The 22298-nt window shown below is 43.0% G+C and overlaps 1 protein-coding gene across 5 annotated transcripts in view; it reads right to left on the minus strand.

The window, feature by feature from the left end:
* myo16 (myosin XVI) overlaps window positions 1–22298 on the minus strand; it is a 65633-nt gene that overhangs the window by 9802 nt on the left and 33533 nt on the right. For all 5 annotated transcript variants that reach the window (XR_003888739.1, XR_003888737.1, XR_003888740.1 and 2 more), the window contains 18 exons: window positions 22149–22266; window positions 21535–21682; window positions 20788–20905; window positions 18854–18971; window positions 18218–18289; window positions 17937–18078; window positions 17365–17437; window positions 14909–15061; window positions 14447–14647; window positions 14156–14231; window positions 12797–12987; window positions 12025–12105; window positions 10347–10552; window positions 3620–3719; window positions 2976–3072; window positions 2592–2865; window positions 2074–2453; window positions 720–1970 (listed from right to left, as the gene is read on the minus strand). Coding sequence is in view for 1 of the 5 variants with exons in the window: in XM_029837641.1 (XP_029693501.1) it covers window positions 720–1970; window positions 2074–2453; window positions 2592–2865; window positions 2976–3072; window positions 3620–3719; window positions 10347–10552; window positions 12025–12105; window positions 12797–12987; window positions 14156–14231; window positions 14447–14647; window positions 14909–15061; window positions 17365–17437; window positions 17937–18078; window positions 18218–18289; window positions 18854–18971; window positions 20788–20905; window positions 21535–21682; window positions 22149–22266 (3799 nt within the window). In the remaining 4 variants the exon portion in view is untranslated. The remainder of the gene's footprint in view (window positions 1–719; window positions 1971–2073; window positions 2454–2591; window positions 2866–2975; window positions 3073–3619; window positions 3720–10346; window positions 10553–12024; window positions 12106–12796; window positions 12988–14155; window positions 14232–14446; window positions 14648–14908; window positions 15062–17364; window positions 17438–17936; window positions 18079–18217; window positions 18290–18853; window positions 18972–20787; window positions 20906–21534; window positions 21683–22148; window positions 22267–22298) is intronic.

A 22298-nucleotide genomic window follows, 5' to 3' on the forward strand; every position in this document is an offset into this window, starting at 1 on the left:
GACGTGATCGTCTCTTCTGCACAAACGCTGCTATTTTGACACGATGTCTTCTGTGTAATTTCCCAATTGTTCAGAATATTGTTTCCATGCCACAAGACAGTCACTTTGTCCTCAATAGAACATGAGTGAACTGCTAAATATTTAATACCTATTCTCATCATTCTACCCCTAATGTATTATTAAAGCATCCATAACTAATATACCAGGAAGGAGACTCAGAGTGAAAGAAGGTGAGATAGCATTCTACGTTCTACAGATGCATTGATGGGAAAATGGCCATTGTAATAACACCACAAAGTAATCTCTTTGCACTTCCTAAACCACTGACATGAGGATCCTCCCTCTCCTTGACAAAGACATTTGTTTAAGGTCAGCCTCTGCATCAGTGTCAGAACGCGCGTATGTGAGTCACATGTGTTGTGCTGATCAACAACACACTGCAACACTGGCGCTACATAAAACATCCCAGAAATCAACTGGGCAGCCTAAGACTTTGACACATTTGAGGTGACGCATTCTCAGATTGAAGACTGAACACATACAGGACATATGTTACACACATGATCCCCACAGATATAAATGTAGTGTGAAAATCCCAGCCATACAAATATTTGTCTTCTGACAATGTTCTTCAGTCATGCCTAAAGATGGATTTGTGTGTGTGTGTGTGTGTGTGTGTGTGTAACAGTGGTGTTGACGTGTGTGCATTACTGACGGACCTCCATCTCTCATCTTGCGGCCAGATGTGGATTTCCTGAGCAGGCTGCGTCCAGAGCTGAACAGAGTGTTCAGTTCATCTAATGGGCTGGTCAGGGCTCTGCCATTGGCTGGGTTGAACAGTAGGGGTGAGGAAGAGCACGAGTGTGCCCTCCGAGGCTCAGGACGCGATATTTTCACTGGGGAGTAGGGAGGTGGTTTCCCCAGTGGTTCGCCACTTGCCCTTTGAGACAATAAAGCTTTGGGGGAATCTGAGCTCCCAATGACAGATGCTGCTCGTGTCAAAGTCAGGAAGCTGGCCTCAGGTGGGAATGGGAAATGGGAGGGAGCTCTATAGGGGGGAGGTTGGGAATTGGGAGGGGGAGGTGGAGGTGGTGGGGTGAGTGGAGGAGTGGATTTCTTCTCTGGTATAAAAACGGTAAGACTAGGGGAGGAGTCAGCCCTTTGGCGTGCACACTGCGGGGACAAGGGACTGTCTGGTGCAGTGGCATAATTCAGGTTTGTCTCAAACACGGGCAACTTCTTTACTTCTAGAGGGGTGAGGGGGGACTCATCTGAGGCAGGAGAGCAAGTGACAGGGGAGGGCGGGAAGACCAGCAGTGGCGGTCGGTGAGGGAGTAAATTAGGAAAAGGAGCAGGTATGTCACAGCTGCCATCTTTTCCATGTGGCGCTTTAAAGCTGTTGAGCGTGCTCTGTGAAGGACTGCTGTCAGAGGCAGCGCTCACCCCTGCTGTGGTACGTTTGCTCTCCCCGATCTGAGGAGGGGATGTACCTAATCCAACAAGGCCTAAGCCTAGACCCTCCCTCTTGGTTGCTTTCGTTACCACTGGCGCAGAAGTGACACCATCTTCTGTGGGAAAATATTTCATCTCCTCATAAACAGCCTCGGAGTCGGCCTGAACCGTGCAGTCTGTGGGCTCCTGCAGGCTACGAGCTCGCTGCTGGGAGCCCATCATTTCGATATACACATCCTCCTCATCTTGGCCCTTGTACAGACTTAGGCCAACCCCTTGTGGTGCATCTATAGAAGCTGCTTTCTGCATTAATCCACCAAAACCTCCAAATCCCCCTGAACGAGACAGTAAGGCCAGCTTAACATCAGCAGGGCGCAGCTGGTGGATGTGGGGGGCTACAGCGTTGATCTCCTCGTATGAGCCTGACAGCTTGGTATTGGGACTGCGTTTAGGTTTTGGGGGGGGCACCTTCCTCATGGTGGTGTAGTCATCACTGTGAGGACGAGGCTTTGATAAGGCTGATGAAAAAAAAGCACAGGACTAGTGTAGACAAGACAATGACAAGCACATCGATACAAAGCCCCACCTATGTATCTGCAAAGGTCATTGAACAGGATATACCTGCAGGGTCTGTGGGGGACAGCTGGGACTTGGGAGGGCTTCCAGATGGTGATCCAGACCCTTCTGGTGTAGGACTCTCTTTGGCTGCCATGGCCAGCCCTGCACTTACTGTTTCATAAGAAGCGCTTAGACGCGTGTTTGGGTCCCTCTTTGGTTTGGGAGGAGGCTGCTTCCGGGGAGACGACAAACTTCCTCCAGTTATGGCATCCTCAGTGGGATGAGATATTTGTGGAAGGGTTGGTTTAATGGGTGGACTGGAGGAAAGAACCAAGTTTTCCATAGCCAGAGGGGTAGGTACTGAGCTGGACCGAAAGTGGCGAATAACTCGACATTTCACATTAACAGGGCTTTCAAAGGTTTTCCCAGGTTTCTCCAGACCCCTGAAAGTGGGACAAGAAGTTTGATCTTGCAGCTAAATGTTACTATAATGAATAAATCAATGGCTAAAACGAGAAACAAACTGAATCACTCCACAAGCATAAAAAGAAGAGAACGTAGGCAAAAACTCTCTACTTTACCTCCTGGTGGGTTGATCCTCTTCCTTACCGACTGGCTCAGGCCTCTCACCAAGGGGTGGGTTTTTGCCAAGGGTGGTGAGAAGACTGCTACCATGGCAGCGTAGTCGGTCACTCTCTCGAGAAATATCGGATGCGTTTTGAATGACCAACTGGTCATAGGTTTGCAGTCCCATATCTTCTGCCCTCTGCAGGAAACGCAGAACACTGTGCACCTCTTTTTGTTGTGAGGACAGCCTGCGATGAAGACGCTGTCGGGCAAGCCAACCGCGCACAACTGTTTATGTTGAAGGTGTTGAGGATACGAGAAAGAGCAGGGAAAAGGGTTGTTACAGCAAAAACGGATCCAATTAAAGCATGCAGTGTTGGGAGAGTTTGCAAGATTACCCTTCTGACAGGTGATGATCTTTTTCTGAAGCTGGTAGCACCGGTCATTCAGCTGGTCTGCCTGCCAGTATCTTAGAAACACTTTACTGCTGCCCATCTATGCACAGCACAAATACAAGAGTGCAACTTGCAGATTGAGAAACTGAGGTACCATTAATATTTAAGAGGTGGGTGTGGACGGTGGGAAGGAGATCTGGGGGGGGGGGGGGGGCTGACAGATGTCACTCAATGCCAGGTGGACGTAAACGTGGTGTTAACATTGGTTGCAGAAAACAGTCATTCCAGCACATGGTACTCGTAGAAATGGGGGAGTATGTGTGTGTTATGTAAAGCAGTCTATATGAATAGGCGTCTGCTTGCCATTGTGGAGGAGTGTGTGTGCGTGTGCAAGACGGGAGCTGATGTGACCTGTAGGGTCTCACACCCAGACACAACAGCAGTGTGCCAGACAAGAGAGAGAGTGGGGCGGGGTCTATGTGTGTGCGCTCTCTGATGAGAATAATGATGAGGTAGGACAGCTGGAATGAGTAGTCACAGATTCCACGGAAACTTTTATGTGGAGGGTCAGGGATTAAAGCATTAGGCAAATCTGTGGGATTGATCTGGACACAAGAAGAACGAAAACACACCACACATGCACACACCTGCCATCCTTGCAATTTGGTCTGTTGCAGAACGGAGCGGCATTTCTCCTCTGGTGACAATTTCTTTTTGTCCCCCGTTGGGATGATAAGATCTTTATATCTGAAATAAAAACAGATGCATACAGCAGAGGTGAAGTGCAGACAAAGTGGACCCCCCACACCAGAGAAACGGGTTCAAATGTCATTAGGGTCGTATGGCAGATCAGCCAAACAGCATCTGTTCCTATTGGTGTTGCCCCTGGCAACTGGGACCATCAATGGTCAGCTGGATGGAGCCAGTGGTCTGTTTGTGCCTGGAATTGGGTGGGTCAGTTGTTGCTGTGTGTCGAATACCGAAAGTATGGATGTAAATAAATGTAGTATGTCAACATTAAGTGTTTTTCCAGCCAAACCACTCAGACGGTCCTAAAAACACAAAAAATAAAATCTAATACAAAGATACCTTAACATTTAACACATTTCTTATGAGAGTTTGCTATTTTAAACTTTTAGGCTGCCGTCGGTCTTGCAGCACTTCGTTTTAACTCTGAATCACAGTCACTTTATCAGTAATATGATGTAGGCTGAAGATGTAACTCCTAAGTGCTATTATATGCAAATTATTTTAATATAATTTACATCTTCATTTGGGAATTAGAAATTTCATCCGAGCTCATTGCATACATTACAGAAGATTTAGGTTTGACTGTATAGTTGGATTTTTCCTGCAATCTCTGAGGGTATGTAATAAAACACTGAAACATTTAAAATAGTAAAAACATTCTGAAAAGCCTCCAATCATACCAGTATTTTACCCATTCTACATACATAGTAGATAGATGTTGAACATAAAATGATAAATGTGGTGGAAACGCATGGATTTTCAATCATGAGATCATCTAGAAATACCAAACATTGGGATTAGGTATAGAACCTAGTAATAGACATATACATTGTTAAAAGAATCAGTTATATGTGTATGCAAATATCTGTCACTGCAGTTCCTGGAGTTGAAGACAGATGTCCATGTGTGAATGGCTCTCTACAAAGCAGAGCTTTTCATCTTGCTCCAAAGAAATATGATGGACGGCATTAGTGAGGAAACTTTCAGTGTCCCTGGAGGACCATCCATCAGTAGTTAGAGTTACATGGCAAGTCTCAGGCTACTCCTGGTATTTCACCTTGCATATCATTTCCGTACATATGGTTTGGAAAGTACTGTGTTGCAGAAAAGGATATCATAACACAGGTCCGAGGCTGGTGCGGCAATCACCATCATTTTTCAAATAAAACCAAAACATACACATGGTTTTTTGAGCCTTCGTCTATTGATGCTGAAAAGAGCTGAGAGACGATGTCAGGCAAAGAGGGAATATAACGAGCAGACGGATGAAAGCACTAGTGTCGCCAACAGACGTAGAAGTAGGGGGCATGTGAATGTTGGATACGTTTGACTTGGAGAAGTGGGTCTATCTGAACTCTCCCTAACCTCTCTTTGTATGGTAATGGCCAGTCGTACAGGCAGCACTCACAATCCCACTGGGCCCATAAAACACAAAGGAACTCTGTAAACCCATGACCTTCCCTATGTGAATATGAAAACCAGCAATGATCAGAGCTTTTACTTAAAGCAGGGGGTTCCATGTGAACTTAAAGGAATGCAATAATCTGATTGATAAAAGTTTAAATGGACTCATAACAAATGTGATTGAGTTTTGACACGACCGTCAGTGACCACTGTTGCGAAGCATCACAAGTGTTTTAAGACGCAAATAACTGCATCATGTAAACCTTCCAGTTGCTTTAGATTAGCTAATAGGAAGTAATTGTGTCTCCAGTGCACAAAACAGTAGGAAGTAATGAGTTGATATGGCCAGACAACCTTAACTAGTATAGGGTCATGTCATGCTCAGTGAATAGCAAATGGGTTTTCATTTATTTTTAAAGGAAAGTGGCACACACTGGGGACTGCGGTTTGTAAAAAAAAAAATCTTCAAGTGGGAGCATTTGACCTTACACAATTGCGGAAAATAAAGCTTGTCACAAAACATGTGGTGCATTATAAAAGATAAATAAAAGCAACAGTAAAATAGATTTCCTCATAAATCATGCTGGGAACCGGGACTCTAATGTAAATTGCTTCAGGCAGCCATTAGCGCTTAGTGAAGAGGCCTGCGTGGCTTTAAGGTGTGCCACGGTTGTGTGTTTTCCTTCACAAGAAAAAAACAATGACATGATTAATAGCTGGTTGATACACTGCCGTTTGGACTATTTAAGGGCGGGGGTCTGATTCGAAAGACTGAATATAAAAAGTAGATGTGCCTATATAAAAAGAATATGTAATATTAAATGACAAATAAATATGGATTAGACAAAACGGAAGTGGACTTAGTTGAGTATTTGCTCCATGTTGCATTTAGGGAGAGTAATTTAGTCAGAAAATAAATATTTGAAGAAATAAGAATCCAGAAACAGGAAGCACAGGAAAAAAGAAATTGTACTGCACCCCCACAACTGCTCATGCAGCTCCATGCTTGGCTGAGGCTGCCCTCATTGGCTCTGGCTGAAGCCAGAAGATGAGGGAGACACATATATGTGGATGGTATTTGGGTTGGGCTGACTGGTGTCTTTGTGAGCAAAAGCCACTTCAATTAGGCACACCCATGATGCATGAACACCAGGAGCTGCAGCAGACAAAAGCCCCTTCAGAGAGTCTATTTGTACGAACATAAAAAACTGAAATACAATCATTACGCAATATGCAAGAAATAGCACTTTGATGCTATTTGAATCAATGAATTATTTCTAATTTGTGATTTAGTGTGTAGAATATCTCTCAAACATTTGAACAATGTCCTGCAATATTGGAAGATATATGTATCCTCAAATAAGAAAAAAAAACAAAACTTTATTCAGTAAACAGCCAAAACAAATTAAAAAACAAGTCAAAAAATAATGGTGTTGATGCTAAGATTATGATTGGTTTTCTCCCCCACCAGTTCAGCCGATTCATTAGCAGCATCTTTCCAGTTTAAACATTCCTGTGTGTGTACCTGATCAATATAAGATGGTGGAGTTTAGTCAGTCAATCACATTTTATGTAAGCACTTTTCATACATCAAAGAAAAACGGAGCACAAAGTGCTTTATATGATTAAAAGCAGTCCCCACCCCTTCCCACCCAGACCTCCACCCCAGCATACACACACACACACACACGCAAACACACACATGAATAACACAATCTTTAAAACATATGGCTGAATACAGAAGAGCCAGGTCAGAAAACATCATCACAGGAAGGCGCCTCCACTGGACGCCACTTGCAGCCCAAAGTCAGGGTGTCTACACCTGGACACAAAGCCCAACTAGCCACAGATCACAGACCCCAGACGGCCCCCACTTAGATATTGGAGAACAAAAAACAAAAATTGACCTGCCTGGATGGATTTAGAGACAGTGTTTGCAGTTTTGATGGTGCTGGTCGGCTTGGGGTGAAACAGAGAACCAGAAGGACCTTTTTTTGGCTCCAGCATTGATCCCCTCAGCTTCAGAAAGAGCCTGGGCAGTTGCCCATGGATCAAGCAGTGAGCACTCAGATGGCCGTGGGCAGGTAGAGGGATCTCAGGGGATTGTGTTGTGGAGCGCTACAGATATTGAGATCTTTTGAGATTGCTTGTGGGCCAGATCCATAAACTGTGACAGCAGATGCACATTGTTTTTGAGCTTTACAGCCAACTGGTGATTTTCTTGTGTCAGCTAAGAAATTCTTTCACTAGCTCTGGCGTCTGGTGAAAGTTGCCCTCAGGTGACGTGGTGGTAATGGTAATTACTAATGGTAATGGAGGACGTGGTATAGAACCTAGGTGGTGTTGGCCTGGATGCTGTAGGCTAACTGTAGGAGCCATGGAGAAAGCAGGAGAGACAAATGTCCAATAATCAAAAGCAAGTAAACCAGGCTAGCAGGCAAAGCCAGTGGTTGAAGGCTATAGCAGGCAAGGTCGACGGCTCAGTTCAATCTGTTTGTTGTTGCAATCAACAGACAGAAAGGAGAAAATAAGTGATGGTATCAGATGGGTGCTCCTTGGATCCAACATTTTCTGACGATAGACAATTAAGTCTAGGACTGTGGTTGGCATCAGTCTTGTCATGTCATTTTTTCCTGTATTTCCATATTTTTGTTACAGGTGCTCCAGTTTCACCAACCATCAGAAACATATATGCTGCTGTAGGTTAGTTTCCAGTCAGTGACTCTTAAGAGCAGGCTGTCAGAATGGCTACACACTTTCAGTCAAGGATGCGTTAAATTGCAATTGATAGGTGTGATCAATAATGTATCGTCTGGGGCTTGCCTCTACTTGCTGATTGTGATGTTACAGCCATCACCACAGTTGCCTTCACATCTCCTGCCGACTTATGGCTCATCTTCCAGACCACCTCAATGAATATGCTCAAATGACAATACAATTACAATAACTATTTAAGAATTTTCCTTTTACAATACCGCCTTTTGTAAAGTGCAAACAACTCAGTGCAAAGCTACAAACAATCCAGGAGGAAATGAGTTATCTTTGAGGATTTATACTTTACAGATGTCAAAGGAGCCATTTGATGAAGTATCAACCAGCACAATTCAGGGTGAGTTCGAGTACAGTGATCACAGCAAATGTTGAAAAAAGAATTGATATTCCTGAAGAGAGAAGGAAAGTGCACTCTTTGAAAGAAAACGTTGACATCTTTTCAAGTATGATTTGTTCAAAGGTTATGCTTTGTACTTGAAAACCTTTCGATACTGAAAACGTGGACTGCTGCAGTGAGTATTGTCAGATCCGTCCAGCAGAAATGCAACATTCAACCCAAATGTGTGAACTTGTTAGAAATTCCAGGTTCGTATTTTCGCACAACAAAATATGAGGTTCAAAAGTGACCTTGAGCTTTTTTGATGCTTATTTTTGGGACCCTGTGAACATCTTCCCCAAACACAAGGAAAATCCCCTGATACATCACGTTCACATGAATGGAATGTGGTGGTGAACCACACTCTGGCTGATATGAAATTCTGCCACATGTCTGTCATGTGCTTAATAAACATCTCAAAATAAACTTTCTCAAAGAATCACAAGTGTGAATTTTCTGCTATCATGAGCATGTCAAGTTTTTGCTCGTGAAATTGAGATGAACCACTAAAAAAGAAATTGAAAGAATGCTTTTTATTTGGTTATGAAATCATTCGAATGCATCTCCCTTGTCCCTGACAGATCCACTTAGATAATCCCGACACACGGGCCTGACACGTACCTTGGCTGAGGTTTACCTGGCCTTTGGATCTGCACACTTCCCGTTCTCATTCTCAGTTGTTTGCAGATAAGAGCCAGTGCTAACACAGTGTTATCACACAACACAAGGCTGCCCGACTGTATAAGGAACAGCTACAGGCAGGACAAAGCTTGAATCTACACTGGATTTATTTCATTTCTCTGACTGAAATCCAATTATCTGGGCACTTTATCACATATTATCTATTTCTGATGATATGTGCTTGACCAGAACCGTTATATGGAAGACGTTGACTACAAAAACTACAGCTACAGCCCATTTTCCACAACCATTTTTGGCAGCTTTAGCATTCTTTCTTTACTCCCTGGTTTTTGTTTCTGGACTATTTACACTTGTAAATATCATATATATATAGATATATATATCTATATACGTATATACACACACACATCATTATATCAAGCCAATTTTTTGTCAAAAAGGACTTGATATAATGTGTGTATATATATATATCAAGCCTTTTTCTACTTTTTAATAATTCTAATCTGTATGTGTCAATTACTGCGAGACATGCACAACTATAATTCAATGAATAATTTTTGCTTCTCGAGAACACTGGCTTACTGTATCGATACTATAATTTACTGTAATTGTAAGAGTTTAAAGATACATGTAGTTTGGTGTGTGTGTGTGTGTGTGTGTGTGTGTGTGTGTGTGTGCCTGCCAGGCAGGCCAGTAATGATGAAGGTAATGGAAACTTTTGGGGGATCATGTGACCAGGTTTGTCCACTTTTTATCTTGCAGGAATGTTCATGTTAATCCCTTTATCCTCACATAGGGAGAGAGCGAGAGAGAGAGAGAGAGATGCACATCCACACAAACACACACAGTCTTATACGTAAATCCTCTCTACTTCACAGTTCCTGTTCTTCACAGGAACAGGAAAATAAAGATAAACATCAAACCGAGGTGTAACAAAAATAAAGAGCGTGGTGAAAACACTCGGAAAAGAGAAGCAGGACAAAATAAAGAAGAACATTCAAGTACAGGGCAGGATGCTCCTGCGAACAAGTGACTGGTTAATGTGTGCATGTCGGGCTGACATTGTAAATATGACAGTGTTATTCAAAAGCAGCACCAAACTGCTCTAAAATGCATCCAAGGACATCCTCTGCTTCTAATAGTGAGGATTCAATGCTAACATGTCAGGATGCGTGTGATTCTGCCACTAACCATAGAGTAAGCATATGCTGACACTTTCAGCAGCTCTGACCTGGTGTCTACAACCAGAGATCAGTGTGACCTACAGGGAGCTTAATGTGTCTGACCAGTGAAACAGAGAAGGCAGAACAGCCGATTCTTCACATTTTCATTAAAGACAAGAAAGGGAGAAGTGAGGATGTGATCATCTGTCTAAGCAAATAGATAAGAGTAAATTAGTTTAATGGATATGACCCACTGCCTGTACTGACCTGCTGAGGAAGCATGGGAAAGACAAACGGACGGGGTATCCATAACGGATCATGCGGACCATCTTGAGCACCCTGATGTATTGGAGCTGGGCAGACACATGGAAGCTGTCAAAACTGTCAGGGTGACCGCTCGTGTTGGGGCGGACGCACTCCACAAAGTGAGGTGTGCAGGCCTGCAGCTTGCTGATCACCTCAGAAAGCGAGTTCTGGAAGACAGAAAGCAAAACTTTTACAGCACATCATTGCTTTAGCTTCCTAATGGAGATTGCTTAGTGTTGCAATATAATTCTCACTTTATAACCCAGAAGCCTTATGGCTGGTGTGGCCCAGCATTCCACAATTATGAGGTGAGAAACACAACAGTGTCACAGTCTGGATGTCATACAATAGATGCTACAAGGACAATAATAGAACAAGCAGCTAATTTCCCCACATATTCCTACATCCCTAATATAGTATAAACAGTACATAGTGATACAAGGTTACATAACATAGCATGTGGCTTTACGATAAAACCCCCGCGGCTTTTGGAAGAATAACGTTCAAAATAGAATTGTCAGTACCTCAAGCCAATTACCAACATGTCCTGAAAATTCATTAAAATCTTTCAGAACCTTTAGTTTTTTTACCTAATAGACAGACAAAAAACCCCACTGCTGTAACATCACCTAATGTTACAGGTAATAAAGCGACATTGGATGTAGGTGGAAAATGACATAATCTTCTGCTTCTACACTGCTTATCTCTCAAGACTAATGACGTTTCATACGTCACCCTGGCGTGGGTCAAACTCATGTCATTGTCTCATGCTGTTGCCCTGTGCTGGAGTACACTCATATACGCACAGCTGATTAGAGGCTGTTACTGCCCCTGAAAGCACCCCCCACTACACTTGCACACTAACAAGCCCAACTTCAGCTGACTGCATGTGCGGAGCTCTAACATTTGCCATTGGTGTTGCCATTACACAGTGGACACACACTGTAGAGGCAAAGAGAACGGAAAAGAGGAAGAAAACATTCTTTTTCTGTTTGGAGGTAGTTAATGCCATAATAACATTGAAATGTTGAAACACACACACACACACACACACACACACACGCGTGCGCCTGATGCACAGTGTTAGTTGTTCATTGTTCATTCATATGGAGGGCTTCATCCTTGGCTCGGTACATCATCATTTTTCGGCCCACTCTCCTCTCTCCTTCCCTGATGTTCCCTTGAGGGATTTGCAGACCACAAACCCACAACTCTGATTGCGCAACACACAGACTTCATTCAAACCAAAGGTAGACTGCGTCACATTACAACCTTCTTGCGTCACCAACAGTCACTGAACTGCATCTGTCTAAATGAACACTACTGTTATTATAAGAAAGCCTTTCTGTGACATGCGTTTTCAGCTAACAAAGGCTTTGTTTTGTGCATAGAAGGAAGAAATGTTCCATAAAAAAAGAACAGATGGGCTGTTTTCTATGAGGAAACCAGTGAAATCTAAAAATAGTAGTAGTAGTAATAATAGTCTTCACATTCCTGGACAGAAAACCTACCAGATGCTTCCTCCTGCACTTAAAACACTGTTTTTACTGTTCACCCTAACTAGATGAATATGCTAAACATGCTGGAAGATAACACAAAAACAAATATTCTATGTGTGAGGGGTCTTAATGTGTTTTACCTTAAGCTGGATGGTTACTGTGATTGGTCCACAACGCTCAAGCTGCTGGAGGAAGGAGCTTGAGCCTTTTTTCTTCAAGATCTAAAAATGGAAATGGATAAAGTAAAGGAAAAAAGTGTAATTACAGAACACATTATGACATATTCCATTCCATTACACAGACAAAGAATAAGGATTTTTGAATGTGATATTTGCAAAGAACACTTACTGTACCATTAGACACTTTCTATGTCTAAATAATTACTATCTTCAAGACCTTTTAATGGACAATACTCACAACAATCACATTCGTTGGTGCATAGCAACAGTTGCCAACATACCATAAGAGCTGGTTGATAAATCCTTGGAAGGTTAAAGACTATTTCCAAGACTATTATGGTTTCTGAGCTTCAGGGACAAATGCAAGGCTCTGGTTACAGATTTAGAACACTTAATGTCCTTAAGTTGCTTTATCTGTTCTCAATGATTGTGCAGTATGAGAAATCTGTAAAATGGCATGTTACAACATTCCCAGAAGTTCAGATATAGTGGTGCTGTGGGAAAATGCTCAATTTAGATTGTTGTTTTTGTTCCAAAAATACTGTCTGTTTATTGTGATCTTGACAACAGTCAGCTTCCTGAAAGAGATCCTGGCTGAATCAATGTTGTTTAGTGACTGAATTATTAATTCACATATTTTAATGTCTTATTTGTGATTCAATATTTGTCAAGGTTTTTGCCATGGAGGGTTGAAAAAGTGCATTTTTGGTTGACTGCACTTGTTGAACTGTACCTTTGTGAGCTCAAGACTCCTCTGGGGCTTTGAGGGGAGGGTGCTCGCAATGGCATGAGAGGCTGACGGCGTTTTGCAGAGCAAGAGGGCTGCTTTAGGACCCCTTAAACCAGTCCGACCAGTTGGCACCAGGGAACCAGTCTGAGTCAGCTTGGACTGGAAAAGCTGTCGCAGTAACACACTCTCGCTGGCTGCCGCACACAAAGCACATCAGAAGACAGAAAGAGGGAGAGAAATATAACATTAACAGCAACTCTGACAGAAAAAAGTAGGTGCTGGAGGATGAAGAGTGGGGGGTGTATAGACGGGGGATGTATAGAATGAACTAGGAAAGGTTCCCTTCAATGTAAATAATATCGGCATGGCAATAAGAAAGGGCAGAGCAGTCCACTACAACAATGAACAAAGGACAAAGGGGGGGATGGAGGCTGGATGATGACATGCAAAGATGTCCAGGGGTCATTTAAAGGGGCAATAAGGGAAATTCATCATTTTTAGATCGAAGGAATAAAAAAATTGCGATGTGAACAGCTAAAGGTGTCATTTCCTCCTGGCTATAGCATGATGTCACACACCCTCTGTGTGTTGATCTGCTGCTCTGTTTACAAGAGCAGCCGGTGTATTTTCTATGCAAACTGAGAGAGCTGAAGGAAACGTTCGCCTGAAGACGACCACGATCTGGCATTACGTCTTAAGAAACGACAGTCGTTGGCAAAAAAGTTGTCAGACAAAGAAGGGACAAAAGCCAAATTAACATTGGCCTGGAGAACAAAGGTAGAGGGAGGTGTGGCTCATGACACACTTTGTTTTGGTCTGCAGAGTGTGTGTAACATCAAACCTAGCAGTGAAAAAATAAATCACTTATTGCCCCTTTAAGGACTTCACCGCGAGCAGCTACACTCACGTAATGGGATCATTGTCCCTTTTTTCACACAGCTGTGAGATTTAAAGTGTAGGAATGATCCAGAGCATATGTGAGTGTGCATAAATGAACGGTGAGGACGCATCTCTTCATTCACAGAGAGGGAGAACGGCCAAGTGGTAGTGAAGGGCCAGCGTTTAGAAGATTAGCTCCATCGCAGGGATTACAGCAATTAGGCTGCTGGACGCGAGAAAAGCCTGGCAGCCCCACAAGGACCGCCTGTTTGACGCCAATGAAATCACGCCACATCTGGCAACATCTATTGACGACAAGCACACAGCCCGTGTTGTCTGCAGCGTGTGATGCAACACACATAAATACAAAAATAATGACTCTTTGACACAGAGTGCTTTTGTGTGCTGCATGTGGAAACGAGTGGATCAAATGTGCTCTGACGCCACAATATGCTCATGCGCACGTTTTCATTGGGTACTTACACTTCATCGTAAAAACAAGATTCTGAGGGAGGGCGTCCTTGTTTCTGCTGAGAGACCCCGTGAGGTCATATGAAATCTGGAGGAAAACATAAAAGCACATTCATCCGTTCATCTGATTTTAGGGACAAGGTGCAACACAAGAGGCCAAGTTAGGCTGCGGTCAACTGGGTGATTCTTATTATTCCTATTCTCATTGCTATAAATATTCTCTTGGTAGCAGTGATTGTTTCTCGATCCAGAGCTTAAAGAGCCGTCCAGTATTTTTTATTTTCATATTTGTAGCAGACGGACCTGTTTGGCATAGTGGTTAACAGTGAAGGCTGGGCCCTGGTCTTTGGGTGGAGGGTTCCCATTGCCGTCCTTGGTTGTGAGAGAGAGACCAGGACTGGGACTGGACTCCAGCTGGGCCGACAGTCTCTTGTACAGCATCTGCTCCGCAGGGAGCGGGCTTTGACTTTCTTCATCGAGCAAGCATAGAAGCCCCTGAGGTCTCTGGAGATGGAAAGAAGAGACGCTCATATTTATAAACGGACCTACAACAATTTGTTGGGTGTCCCCCCCCCCAGTTTAGGATTTGAGCAATTACAGATAAAGATCTTCCGGAAATCTGGGCTGGCATCACTGGAAATTGGACCTGCTGAACTTCGTTTAAAATATAATGAAAACTTTTGATATCTGTGTAGCTACTCTTGGAATGCCAGTGTTCGGATAGGAGATAACACCGAACTGAACCAAACCAGTAGAGTCCAGTACCTGAAGGAAGAAGTCCAGGACAGCTGGCTGATTGCAGGGAGAGCAGGGAGTCTCCATGGGGATGCCCTCCAGCACACACTCCGCCTGCTCCTGCTGGAATAGCATCTCAGAGACATAACGTCTCAGACGCTCATTGACTATGTTCACACACAGCTGGAAAGAACACAACACACGTGTTATTACCCATGGCCTCACCTGCTAATGCAGACAGCGTTAAAGTGTAATAAAGGACAGCTGAGTGTGTCCCTGCATGTCGCTGGTGCAGAGCGGTCGACCACTCATGCGACGCCCCCGACTCAAAATCATGATCACTGTTTTCAGGGATACCTCATACATGATGTACGCAGTAAGGGACTTTAATGGTAATGAGGTGCTTCTGCTGGGACACATGAGCTTTTGTTGACCTCGCAGTCAACCAATCAAATGAGTCAATCAAATGTGTTTGCATGGAGCGACCGTGTAAAGCGTGGAAGGCTGTACTCGAGTGTCTTGTCATGTCTAATGTCAGAAAGTGCATTTCACAAACTTTCAGCTTCTCTTGAACTCATAAAAGTCACACACACACACACACACGCACACACACACACACACACACACACAAACACACGCACACACACACACACACACACACACACACACACACACACACACACACACACACACAGCGTTGCAGTCTCAGCGTGGTTCTTTACACTTGAATGATTGAAGAAAATGTCCTCTTCCATCCAGAGTCTATTGCTTGTGGCTTAGATTGTTGATTTTTGTGAAATGAACGTTGACAGAAAATTTGAAGCAGACAGACAGATTCAAGCAAATTTGTAAACAAACTAGTGCCTCATTTATCTTTGTGGAGATATTTAAATGTTCAAGGTAAAAAAAAATACAAACGTGGAGAAGTGTATGTATGAATAAATGAGTGCATTAGCCATGTGATTGTGTCACTAAAGTAACCCACATTCTTTATCTGCTGAGGCAGGAGTGTCTCGTCCTGTTAGTCTTTTATTTACTGTTTGTTTGTCTACACACAGTTCTAGTACATTAAAGGCTTAGTCCCAGCAGGTGGCAGATTGAGTTAGTTCATTAGCAAAATGCTGAGTAGGTACCAAAGGCTCACAACAAACACAGCTCTAATTAACAAATACTAATGTCTCCAATCGTGCTGCGCTGGTGGAGTCTGCCTCGATGTGTGTGTGTGTGTGTGTGTGTTTTCTTGTCACTGATGAGTTGCATCTTTTAATTTGCCTTCTGCCAGCTCTGTGGGTAGACATTAAAGCTGGGGGTGAAGACAAGAAGAAGGAGAAGTTGGAGAAGCTTTTTGTTTTTACTGTCATACAGGAGTTGTACAATGAAATTGCAGCTTTGGCCGTGCTCTGGGTCAATTACAGAAGTGTGCATTTTGAGCTCACACACACACACACACACACACACACCCACCCACCCCCACACACACACACACACATCTGCATACATGCACATAAATCCAGACTTAATAGTAAAAGCTGGGAGGAGTTTCAAATTTCCACAAGGGGAAAAACATAAGCACTTATTACCAATAAACGCTGAGCCTCTTGAGCACTGTAAAACACAGTACACTCTCTCTCCTGCTCTCTCACAAACAAGCACGTGCTCGCACACCCAGTGATATACGGACTTGTCTGCCTCATCTCCCATAGTACAGGGTCTAGTCTATTAATGCTGCATACTAATTAGCACCAGACAGATTTACAGCCACTAATAGGTGAGCTGCAGAGAGACGCATGTGTCGGTCTGTGTACACAATTTATTCTAGTCTCCTCAAACCAGTGAAGGCAAACAAAACACACTCAAAACACTCCCAGTAGTAGACAAAAAACCCCAGTGGATGCTCAAGAGAGTAATAAATCGCATCAGTCTCTCCTGTGAATGCATTATTTTCAATTTCCCACAACACACAAGCACAAGAGAAGCACTTACACAGATTTAAAGACAATTTTGAGGTTTTTGTTCAAATTTAAGCTTGTAAGAATTAAACTTATAAATATTTGATGATTTTGTGAGTTCATTTAAGTTTCTTTACTTTAAAAACAACGCCTTTGGAAGCCGTGTCATCCAATGTGGAAATTAATCTCTTGAAACAGATATAAATGTGTTTGAATGTTTTCGCACAACAATCCACATACGCGCTAAACACACAGGCCTGAAGCTGCCAATAAATAAATCTCACACAAACAAGCAGTCATTGTGTCAAGAAGTTCATCTGAGGCCAGCTGGAAATCACGCCATACTCAGGCACACATCTGAGTCATTACAACAACAGACCGACATATCTGGCCAGAAATAGGCAACAGCCTGGCATATGTAAGCAATTCCATTAAGGCCTAAAAGAAATCTGGGAATGCCAGTAAACTCAAAAAGAAAATGTGAGGCAAAAATGATGCATTTAATTAACAGTTGGGAAGGAAGTTGGAGTGATCCACCTGTTCAAATCCATTCCTCTGAAACTCTTCAAAGCCAAAGACGTCCAAGATCACAATTTCAAAGGCAGGATCCCTGCATGAGATGAACAAAAACACAGTATCATTACAGCATAAACAGTCGTTGGATATTACAGCAGAGCTACTGTGAGGAGTGTAAAGGAAACAAAGCACAAACCACAAAGCAGGTTCTTAAAATAATTCAGCAGTCAGCAATCTAGCCCAGACGTGAATGTGCGTATCTGTATTTCTTCCTGTCATGCAATGTCAATTAGTGCCAACAACTTGTCTAAATTATGTGTCGTGTTACAAAAATCGACACCCAAGATGAGTAAATGCTCTACAGATGACGCTGCTGGTGCTTGTGACAAGTTATCAACATGTTTGCTTTACAAAGGACACGCTACATGAATTACACAGAAATTATGGCCAACACACACACACACACACACACACACACACACACACACAGAGCAATGTTTGTACTTGGTGATGACCTTCATTGACATAAGTGCATCCCAAAACGTCTTCAATTAGCCAGATATCTGCATAGACAAACACACACGTAGTCATACCCAAGAACATCTTCCTGTCCTTGTAAGTAGTCATTGGCAGTGTTGAGCAAATAGCTGAAGAGGCGCCCGTAGATGGCCTTGGCGAGCTGGTCTCTATTCTGCTCTGACATCTCCACTGTGTGACGTCGTGTGATCACATCACCTGATACACAGAAAAACATAAAGCGACACCATTCAGGCACAGATAGCAAACAGCCTTCCGTATGCTGTGGTTTGGCTTGTGTCACCATGGATTTGTCAGCCAGCAACTTGGAGAGTGATGAGGAAAGATGAGGACATACCTTTGAGCAACAGAACATCAGACGTGAGGGCACTGCTGAGATCATTGGGGCACACTTGCAACATTCCAGAAACTGGGGAGCCCGTGACAGAGAAAATGAAATTGGTTGAATGACAAAAACAGACCAGCATCAAAATAGCACAGTATCCGCGCTGTGATGATGTAAGCACTGACAGCATCCAGGAAACTGCTCTCTGCCCTGACAATGATACCATGCTTCCAGCACATCGCGATGAGCTCCACGACGGCTAATTGATGCTTCATCGATCAGTGAAGCTGGCAGAAATTAGTGATCAGCGGATTTCCGAGCAGAACCTATTGACAAGCTGCAGAGGTGACAACAACCCAGAATCCCACCACTGACATCGCCAGCCGTGACATCACATCTCCAAGACAACGCAGGGCTCTTTCCCATTCAGGAGCTGATGTCATTTGTTTACCGTCTCTCTAATGTCAGAGGTCACAGGAACACTCGGATGAGTTGTATAATGAGGGAGGCGGGGTAAGGCAGAAAACACTGACCCCAGCTGCACACGCGTGTGTGCATTCCCATTCCCATGCTTATATTAGTATGAAAACAATTTGATTCCTTCCAATCTCACATATGCTGCTGACATCATGCGCTGGTGACACTGACCTCTCTCCATCAGCTGCAGGTCAGAAGGGAACGCTGTATCGGCATCTGTCAAAGCCGTAAAATGTACATCGCCAAGATGGAGCAGAGCAGCCAGCAGCATGAATACTGAGTCCACCTCCTAACAGAGAGAGGGGATGAGATGCAGAAGCAGGGAAAAACAGTGATACCTTGTTGTAGAACATGGTGTTTATAAGCAACGCTTGCACCACAACACCAAGGTTATTGTTTAACACAACGTATGCATGTCAGAAGTCTCATGCACCTTTGTGTGAACAGCACTCACCTTCACAGTTCAAAACACCAGATATTTCTGTTCTGATACCATTGACGTTTAAAAACATTTTAAAAAACAACATTTAACAAAAATGGTTAAATTTTAATGATTCAAATATTCACTTTAAAATCTTCACATAAAAAGGATAAACCAAATTTCTTCTTATTTTCTGTAGTGTCAGACTTCCCTGCAGTCCTACCCTTCCTTTCTGCCCTTGAGTAAAGGACACTAGATGCCCCCATCTATGAGGGGGATGTTGGGAAGTGTGTGCTCTCCTGTGTGTATGTGTGTGTGTGTGTGTGTGTGTGTGTGTACGTTCTCTCAGGGAGGATATTGGAGCTGATTTCTCAGAGATAAACACTAGCATTAGTCTCTTTTTGACACTCTATACGCGGTCAGACACCCCCCCATCACCATCACCCTGCTTAGCAATGAGGTGAAAAAAAGGGAGGGAGAAGAAACAATGGGGAGTAATAATGACGATTGACCTCCAGGTCTGGGCTGGGAGTCTTCCTGTGATTAGTCTGAGGCCGAGACCAACAGCTGGTCCATCACTTCCAGCCCTACTCCCGTGACTTTCTCCTGGTGTCTGCGCCCTCTCTTATGTCATGAACACAGGTCGCGTCTATTAATTCCTCTGTCTGTCCCTCAGACCTGCGCACACGGACTGCTGCCGGATTAAAAGGTGACACAGTGGTCAGTCACTGCTGACAGATGCGGACTGGAAATCCAAGAATAGAACCTGATAATGGGCTTGGAAATTGGCAGGCAGTGGACAGGGTGGACTGTGCCGCACATTAGAGGCATTTAATATGCATAAATCAAAGTCAGATCTTCAGCATTCGGTCACGCATTTTACACGACAGAAAAAAATAATTGACTCCCAGAGACCCTCAGAGAGACTCAGACCAGAGCATTTTTGATCTGTTGTGACAAATGGAAATTTCTCTTTGCAGTATTTGAACATGTAATGGTAAATTATTAACAGTCTATGAGCATTTCTCTATTTAATTCATGTTTTGAATTGATATTATAAGGTAATAAAAGCCCCTGGAAAGAATTACATGATGTGCCTGTGAGGGTTTAACTTGTGGAACGAGCCTGTTGCCTCCTGCCCATGAGTGTAGGAAATTAAACACTTTCAGGACAACAGAAAACCAAACATGTTCATTTATCTTAAACCAGCTGCTTGTAAGAACTCTCCTTGAATTCACATGAGCTTGAACACCCCATTAATCGTTGTTCTTTAAAGGAAATGTAGTTTCTCTTAACCGCAAGTGTGTCTTTATTTGAAACATCCATTCTGTGTGTGATTTCTGATGGTGAGAGTGATTTTTTTGTCACCCATTTATTATTTTTTTCTGTCTATTAAAGATCAAATGTTATTTCTTTATAATGTTACTTTATGTGAATGGTATTGATAAATCTATGATTTAGGTTGCTAGGACAAATATATACCATTGAGATATGCATTTAGTGCATCATCATAGTGATGCACACAGCTTAAAAGGCCATATTTGTATTTTAATTGGGAGATATTTTATATACAGGATGAGTTTAGCACTGTGGCTCTGCCCTTTGACTTCTCCTCTGTTACATCACTGATGCTTGATGGTGATAGTAAAATAGACCCAAGGTAATCTGTAACATAAGTCTGTACCTGTTTATAGAACCCCAGAGCTCGAAGGGCCTGTTTGACTGCTGCAAGGTGTTCTGTGCTCTCTGTAGAAGCCTTAGCCACCCGAGGGGGTTCTCCAGGAACACCTCCACCAACGTACCTGAAGTAATCCAGGAATGAATGATAAAGAAACCAACTCGAGTTATAAATAACGTAAAAGAATAAGGCAAGGCCAGTGGACCGAGGAGGGTTAGAATCCTAAGAGGTCGTGAAAGGTAGGTAGAATATATTGTAATAAATACGTTGTTAGATGCACAATAGTCACCAGTTTCACAAATGAATTCAAAAATTTGTGTCTGATTGTAAAGACGATGGGTTTTAAATAAACACTAGACATAAACTGACGCACACAGCGTATATTACAATGCTATGGAAACACTGTCTTACTGCTATAAGTTCCCCAGTCAAGCATTCTTCAGCTACACTGACAGATATTGACTGTTGCCATCATTGCACCCCAATAATGTCACAGGCGGTGCAGACGGGGAGACGGCACACTGGCTTGCTGTTGCATTTCAGTCGAGGGCCAGGCAGTTTGATCTATTTATAACACGGAGAGTTTTCAAAGCCCAGCAGTCTATAAATATAAACCATTATCACATCTTGATCAAGAGCAGAATGGAGGCCATTTAAGTAGGTTATGTGGACTCTGCGAACCCCCATTCAGCAAACAATACATTCTTATCATTCGGCGATACTATTGACTATCGATGTTTATCTGATACCTACCGGTGAGACAGGACATTGTTGAGGTAAAGGGTGCTGCTCTCCTCAGGTGAGAGGCCTTCAGCCATCAGATAGAAGATGTTGAAGTTGTGTTGATGTGGATGAAAGTGAACCAGACGAGACTTCTCCAACATGTATGTGTGCAGACGGGCTTAAACAAAAAAAGTGTGTTACATTGGGAGAATCGGTGTGTAAATCACATGTCAGCACCGGTGATGAATGTCTGAAAGCAAGGCCGAAACAAATTTCAAAAGCCAGCACTTTTTACGGGGTAAAATAAGGTGAACCTGGCTGTAATGCAAACACCCACCTATGGGCTTATGATGCCCCCTGCTGGTTGTTTCGATGAATTTAGAGAAACCTTTATTCCGATTTTTTTTCCTCAGTCATTGTAAGAAATGAATATCCATCCAATTAACCATCCATTTTGTTTTAACCAGCCCTTATTCCTAACGAGTTTATTCCACCATGTGAGGAGGAATACACCCTAGACAGCAGTCTAACACATTACACACACACACACAATTCATTCACAAACACATAATTAGGGCTAATTTAGAGTCTCCTCAATAATAACCACTGCATTGATAATTCTACAAAGACAGGTAATTGATTACCTCTGAGGGGCATCTTCCTCTTTTCACAGTATTGGATGGTCATCAGTTTGATGAAACGACTTGAATTATTGTTCCTGGGAGTCTTGGCATGACCAAAGGCCTCCAGAATACAGTTTACCTGCATAATTCAATTATTAATTAATTAATGTA

The sequence above is a fragment of the Takifugu rubripes genome, chromosome 1 (genome assembly GCF_901000725.2).
Source record: "Takifugu rubripes chromosome 1, fTakRub1.2, whole genome shotgun sequence".
Taxonomy (NCBI): domain Eukaryota; kingdom Metazoa; phylum Chordata; class Actinopteri; order Tetraodontiformes; family Tetraodontidae; genus Takifugu; species Takifugu rubripes.